Here is an 8041-nt window from a genome sequence, read left to right as displayed (position 1 = left end):
CCATCACCACAAAAAAAGGAGTCAAACTGAGTCAATCCAATTTTGTGTGACACTCCTGAAAAAGCAAATGAAGAATTTGAAGTTATCGCGGGAGATAAATATGATTCAATTTCGTTAGATGGAATATGACACTTTTTTGTCGGTGTTCATCCTATTTTTTGGTCGATATTACACCGATATATTTTTTGTGGTATATAATGTAACGCCATTTTTTTGTGGCCAATATATAACTAACCTTTAATAAATTATATATCTATATTTGACTTTTATGTGATGGACAAAGCACCGACATTTTACTTGATTATTAATGTTCCACATTTAATATAAATATATGTCTATGTTTCTGAAATAATGTGTTTACCTTTCATTTTGTTTTATTCTGATATTTGCTATTTCATAAACTTATGTGAAGTTCAACATATCTCAAGATGCACAAATTGAAGCTCATGTTCGATACTCTGATTTCAAGAAGACTATTAAAGTTTTCTTAACTCCGACCAACACAATGGTTGAGTTGAAGACACAACTTAGAAAATACTTTGTATATCTTGGTGAAAATCATACTACATATCATGTATTTGAACAAGTACAATGTGTAAATATTGTGGTGGATAAAAATGAAGATATGTGGAAAACAATTCATTCTTCCCGGGTTAATCGTGACGATAGCGACGTAGAATTTATGTTTAGGTTGATGGTTGAAAATAATGTGTTATATTTATGTGTGCGTTCCAACTGCAGGTGTCAGATTGTCAGTAGAGATTTGATGTCATTTAGTGGATTTTTAACTTTATTCATGTATTGTTGTGTAATGTGTTGCCTAATGCTTCACTTTTGTTGAATTTCAAGCATCCGTGTAATGTTAAGGTAATGTCGTATTCGTGTAATGTTAATAAATCATGATAAATTATGTAATGTTATTGTTTATGACTTGGTGTAGTTGGTGTCGGCCCTAGTTGAGTTTTTGTTTGAGAGTTGGGGGTGTGGCATATAAAAAGAAATAGAGAAATTGTAGAGAATCCACGATTATCTTATATGCCAACCAACCATCAATCATCATTTGCATGCTTCAATCACCCTTTGAACACTTTGCAACTATAAATTGTAGAAATCAGAAATATAAGAAGAAATTGAGAAATTGTAGAGAATTCACGATTATCTTATGTGCCAGCCAACCACCAATCACCCTTTGCATGCTTCAATCACCCTTTGAACACTTTGTAACTATAAATTGTAGAAATCAGAAATATATTATCATGTGAATCTCTCTGCCCCGTCACCCTTTACATCCTTCTTCACCCGATGAAAATACTTAGCTTTTCACTTCTTTTCCTAATAGTAAATGTCACATATCCCAATATTTGACGGATATAAGGTTAGTTTATCTTTGTATACACCTTTCTTTCTATGGAAATTATATATGTTCTAAATAGTTACTCACGAGTCCATCTCGATGGCTAAATCAAATTGGTTAGCATAGTACCATTGCCATATTCCACTATATGTTTTCCGGAAAGTAAGAGATTTTAATTGGTCGATGAAAAATCGTAAACCATTCGGGACAAAATGTGTCTCTATATTTAGCAACACTCTTTTTTATGCGTTATTCATTTTTATTTTACTGCTAAATATTATTTTCCCTAAGTTCTTAATTATAGGCAAAAAAATAATCAGTAGTATAGAAAAGTTGTAAGGATAATAAATTTATCTTAAAGTGTCTCTATATTTAGCAACACTCTTTTTTATGCGTTATTTATTTTTATTTTACATATTTATTTCTATGATTATTAATATCATAAAAGAGAAAAAAAATATTTACATTTTTTTAATGACAAATTAAAACGGGTATGTTCACAAGTCTTAACACAACTAATAAATGTAGACATGAAAACAAAGAAAGGAAAATATTCTACTAATAATATAGCATATTAGTAATACTTATATTTTTCACAATTTTTTACGTTATTTCTCCAGACACCTGTCACCTAAAAAGTTGTTGGAAGAACGTACAATTTATACATGGGATAATTAGTTTGTCACAAATTAATTAATTAAGTTTAATATTTTTTAAATGAATATACTTTTATTTTTTTTCCACCAGCTTGGTAATGAATTGATGAGTTCACTTGACCATGCATCGCCTAGTTTTACCGGATCAATTAATAGGTTATGGCCGCATGAGTGGAGGAAACACGGTTTGTGTTCAAACTTTGATATGCGTACATATTTCAATCTTACTTTACATATTTATAGAGATCCCGATATTGTTGAAGCGCTTAGAAGAGATGGAATTATACCAAAGCAATATAGCTTTTATACTTTATGCAAAGTTGTTAAAGCAATAAAAGATGCTTTTGGCACTGAACCTACACTTGTTTGTAGAGAAACTATGTGTGGGGACGACGAACTGCAAAAAATACATTTGTATTTAGACAAGCAGAGAATCAATTTATAAGATTGTCAACATAATCGTAGGTGTCGGGGAACTTTCCAATGGTTGCCATAAATAAATAACTAAACTTTTGGAAATAATGTGTGAAAGAAATGTATTTATAGGGTGTCACACATTATTTTCAAAAGTCTAGTTATTTATTCATGGCAACCATTGAAAAATTCTCCGACACTTATGATTTTGTTGACAATCTTCCAAATTGATTCTCTGCTTGTCTAAACACAAATGTATTTCTTGCAGTTCGTCATCCCCAAACATAGTTTATCTACAAACAAGTGTAGGTTCAGCGCCAAAAGCATCTTTTATTACTTTAACAACCTTGCGTAAAGTATAAAAACTATATTATTTTGGTATAATTCCATCTCTTCTAAGAGCTTCAACAACATCATGATCTCTATAGATATGTAAAGTAAGACTGAAATGTGTACGCATATCAAAGTTTGAACACAAACCGTGTTTCCTCCACTCTTGCGACCAGAACCTATTATTTGATCCGGTAAAACTATGCATGGTCAAGTGCACTCATCAATTCATTACCAAGCTAGTGGAAAAAAATAAAAGTATATTCATATAAAAAAAATATTAAACTTCATTAATTGAGTTGTGACAAACTAAGCATCCCATGTATAAATTGTACCTTCCAACAACTTTTTAGGTGACTTGTTTCTATAAAAATAACGTAAAAAATTGTGAAAAAAATAAGTATTACTAATATGCCAGATCGTTACTAAAATATTTTCCTTTCTTTGTTTTCATGTGTACATTTATTAGTTGTGTTAAGACTTGTGGTCATACCCGTATTTAATTTGTCATTAAAGAAACATAGATATATTTTTTCTCTTTTATGATATTAATAATTATAGAAATAAATATGTAAAACTATCACACTTTAAGATAAATTTATTACCGTAACAACTTTTTTATACTACTGATTATTTTTGCTAAAAGTTCCTATAATAAAGAACCAAGGGAAAGTAATATTTAGTAGTGAAAAAAAAATGAATAATGCATAAAAAAAATAGTGTTGCTAAATATAGCGACACATTTTGTCCCCAATGGTTCACGATTTTTCATCAACCAATTAAAATCTCTTACCGTCCAAAAAACATAGTGGAATATGGCAATGGTACTGTGCCAACCAATTTGATTTAGTCATCGAGATGGATTCGTGAGTAACTATTCGAAACATATATCATTTCCATAGAAAGAAAGGTGTATACAAAGATAAACTAACCTTATATCTGTCAAATAACGGGACTTCCTTACAAAAAGTTGGACTTATTTTGTGAAAATTGATCTTCTCCCAACAAAAAACACTCACTTCCATACAAACTAACCAAAATACCCCCTATGTAACTTAAGTCACGCAGGTGTTAAATCCAACGTGACTTAAGTCACGTTCGCTAGATTGGTACATCTCACGTGAGTTAACTCACGTAAGTTATAACCTAGCATCAGTTAACTCATGTAGGTTATAACCCCAGCGTGAGTTAACTCATGTAGGTTATAACCCAGCGTGAGTTATGTAGGTTATACTTCGCTCTCTGAATATGAGTTAACTCACATGGGTGGTATTTTGGTCAGTTTGTATGGGAGTAAACGTTTTTTTGTTGAAAGAAGAACAATTTTCTTATTTTGTATGGGTTCGCGGGCCAAAGCCCGTGAATCTATCGTCTATGTTATTCATAACACATTGTTCTACCCGGCACAATGTGGGGGGACCACTGAAGGGCCAATATAATATAATCGTAGTCAAACATATATGTGACATTGACTAATAGGAAAAGAAGTGACAAACTAAATATTTTCATCGTGTGAAGATGGATGTAAAGGGTGACGGGGCAGAGAGATTCACATGATAATATATTTGTGATTTCTACAATTTATATTTTCCAAAGTGTTCAAAGGGTGATTGAAGCATGCAAAGGGTGATTGATTGTTGGTTGGCACATAAGATAACCGTAAATTGTCTACAATTTCTCCATTTCTTCTTATATGCCACATTTTCTCTATAATTCATCATTTTCTTTTCTAAAGAATATGTCATAATTTTTCCCCACTCCGATATGATGTTCTACGACGGATAATGACCCAATAATCATGAGTTTGATCCATGATTCTTTCACACCAACTTTTCCTAAAATTGATATGTGAAAAGTGTGTCTTTTCATAGTTTGTGATCCAAGCAATGAACCCATTTAACACCGTCTATTTTCTTATATATAATCTATAATCAATGTTTGAGACTATTGGTGTTGTAATGAAACTCTCATTACTAAGTCAAATGACACCAAATATACTTTATTATGTATTTCATTCTCGCCCCACCAATGACACAATCCATCCATGTATAATTTGACACCCGTATTACTTGGAAAACAATGAGGCATATCAATATCAAGTATTCTCCATGAGTTACTTCTTAGACTATAGATATCCCAAAAGGGATTGTAAGATATACCTTTTGGCACTTTGTCCCATCCTTCATCAAATGTTGATAATCTAAAAAGTGATATTTGTTGAATCACCTTATAGTCATCTTTAACACGATCATAACCAAATGGGTTGCGAGGTATGACCTTGAATTCCTCAATAATAGGGTTCCATAGTACAACTTTTTCATTACTTTTATAGAGACATAGAACACCATTAACACTGACAAAACCAAAGATGTAAAAACCAAGATGAAAGCCATCTTCATTGAATGGTTTTGGCCAATTCAACTGGACTTTATTCTCAAATCTCTCACCAGAAATAGAATACAACACACTTTGAGATGGATGATCGGCACGGTAAGGCAGAACATGATTCAAGAGGAGAGATGTTCCATCATTATAAGAAGAATGCTTACTAAATAAGAAAATGTTGCAGAACATGGTCATAAAACGAGGGTTTTCAAACAATAGAGACCATGATTTGCATGCGCATTCAAATCATTTCACAGATTTGATTGGCAGTTTGGATAGAATTGAGAAGGCGATATCATCACGAATATAACCGCTAACCTTTTCATTAGTCACGGCCACCAATTTCTCCATCTTGTAACGTTCAGGAACTTAACCAACGGCGAATGAGTTAAGAGGGGTTGAAGCAAAACACACTCGAGCCTTAAGAGTGATGTGAAAAAACATTTTTTTTTTGCACAAATGGTGTGAAAAAAACCTATTACAGCAATAAATTGTAAACAAAATTCTAATTATGTTAAACTTGTAACAAGTAAATTACAAATTCTTGTAAAAAAAATAGAGCAAGTTATATATTATAAAACTTACAAGATAAAATAGTTACAAATTTAAAAAATGGATAATTTAGTTTCGTGGATGTGCAATTTAATTTAAAATTCTGAATAATGGTGTATAATAATCTAAATGGTCATGCTATATCTACAAACCTTCCAATACATATGTCATAAATAACATCGATCAACCACCAATATAATATAACTAGTCTAAATACCCGGCGTTGCCCGGGTTAATTATTATAAGCAAATTTTTGTGTTCGGGCAAACATAAATATATTAGGTGAAATAATTTAAATTCATAAATAAAGTTCATTAAACAACATAATATATTAATGGTTAAAATCCTTTAACCTATTGACTTTAGTTTCGCACCTAAATAAGCTATCAATATTTGGCTTATACTGGTAGAAAATAATATTCATAGTCTGCATCATAAATAAAATAATATGTTAAAAGGTATAATACTTTGCCATAAAATAAAATTTTAAAGACGTATGAAAATAAAGAAGTGTGAGAATATTTGGTTTAAAGTTATTGGACTTCAGGAATATTAACATTAATTATTGTAAAAAAAAAAAAAAAAGTCTACAGAAACAATAGATATACAAACGATGACAAATCATGATAGGAATGAAAAGCAAGCAGAAATATTATGGATTACTGCATTTTAGAGGGAATTTGTTAGGTTAAATTGATGCGCTGCATTTTAGATGGAATTTGTTAGGTTAAATTGCTGCTAACCTAATACAACGTTTTAGAGGGAAATTATTAGGTTAAGTTGCTGCAGACCTAATATAATTTAAAAAAAAGGCAAGAGGATAGAACGAAATTGGTGCGATGCATTTTTTTAGATGAAATTTGTTAGGTTAAATAATTGCAAACCTAATAAAGCAAATGAGCGGGAAAAAATTAGGTTAAATTGTTGCAGACGTAACAAAATTAATAAATGAGGATTTTTAGATGGAATTTGTTAGGTTAAATAATTGCAAACCTAATAAAGCAAATGAGCGAGAAAAAATTAGGTTAAGTTGCTGCAGACGTAACAAAATTAATAAATAAGGATGCATTTTTTTAGATGGAATTTGTTAGGTAAAATAATTGCAAACCTAATAAAACAAATGATTGGGAAAAAATTAGGTTAAGTTGCTGCAGACGTAACAAAATTAATAAATAAGGATGTCGAAAAAAAAGGCATGAAATTAAAAAAATCCAAAAAAAAACAGTATAAAATAGAAGGATCATACTTGATCATTGATATGGTAGAAAATATTTTCTTCAAAAAAAAAGGCAAGAGGATAGGAATGAAATTGGTGTGCAATGCATTTTTTTTAGATGAAATTTGTTAGGTTAAATAATTGCAAACCTAATAAAGCAAATGAGCGGGAAAAAATTTGGTTAAGTTGTTGCAGACGTAACAAAATTAATAAATAAGGAAGGATGTCAAAAAAAAAAGGCATGAAACTAAAAAAAAATCCAAAAAAAAAGTATAAAATTTTTGACCAAAAAAAAAAGTATAAAATAGAAGGATCATACTTGATCATTGATATGGTAGAAAATATTTTCTTCAAAAAAAAAAGGCAAGAGGATAGGAATGAAATTGGTGTGCAATGCATTTTTTTGGATAGAATTTGTTAGGTTAAATAATTGCAAACCTAATAAAGCAAATGAGCGGGAAAAAATTAGGTTATGCTGCTGCAGACGTAACAAAATTAATAAATAAGGTTGTCAAAAAAAAGGCATAAAATTAAAAAAAAAATCCACAAAAAAAAGTATAAAATTTTTGACAAAAAAAAAAAGTATAAAATAGAATGATCATACTTGATCATTGATATGTCCTCGTGAGCTAAAGCTCAGTTGGTTGGGACAATGCATAATATATGCAAGGTCCGGGGTTCAAACCCCAGCCACCACCCAAAAAAAAACTTGATATGGTAGAAAATATTTTCTTCAAAAAAAAAAAGGCAAGAGGATAGGAATGAAATTGGTGTGAAATGTATTTTTTTCTAGATGTAATTTGTTAGGTTAAATAATTGCAAACCTAATAAAGCAAATGAGCGGGAGAAAGTTAGGTTAAGTTGCTGCAGATGTAACAAAATTAATAAATAAGGAAAGATGTCAAAAAAAAAAGGCATGAAACTAAAAAAAATAAAATAAAAAGTATAAAATTTTTGACCAAAAAAAAAGTATAAAATAGAAGGATCATACTTGATCATTGATATGGTAGAAAATATTTTGTTCAAAAAAAAAGAAGGCAAGAAGATAGGAATGAAATTGGTGTGCATTGCATTTTTTTAGATGGAATTTGTTAGGTTAAATAATTGCAAACCTAATAAAGCAAATGAGCAGAA

At 30.4% G+C, this 8041-nt stretch overlaps 1 protein-coding gene across 1 annotated transcript; it reads right to left on the bottom strand.

Annotated features, from left to right (window-relative positions):
- Window positions 1-4698: 4698 nt before the first annotated feature.
- On the bottom strand, window positions 4699-5328 carry LOC146924506 (putative F-box protein At3g22650). The gene has a single exon (XM_085711866.1). It carries the CDS (start codon window positions 5326-5328, stop codon window positions 4699-4701), a length of 630 nt encoding a protein of 209 aa, XP_085567992.1.
- Between the last annotated feature and the right edge of the window lie 2713 nt (window positions 5329-8041).

This window comes from Medicago sativa, chromosome 5, assembly GCF_051527215.1.
Source record: "Medicago sativa cultivar Bolivia chromosome 5, Bolivia_mono, whole genome shotgun sequence".
Taxonomy (NCBI): Eukaryota; Viridiplantae; Streptophyta; class Magnoliopsida; order Fabales; family Fabaceae; genus Medicago; species Medicago sativa.
The sequence above is the reverse complement of the archived record's forward strand: the minus strand, read 5'-3'. Positions and strand labels throughout refer to the sequence as shown.

What these genes read in the sequence shown, in the direction of transcription:
- LOC146924506 (XM_085711866.1), bottom strand. Translation starts at nt 5,328, where the DNA reads ATGTTCTGCAACATTTTCTTATTTAGTAAGCATTCTTCTTATAATGAT.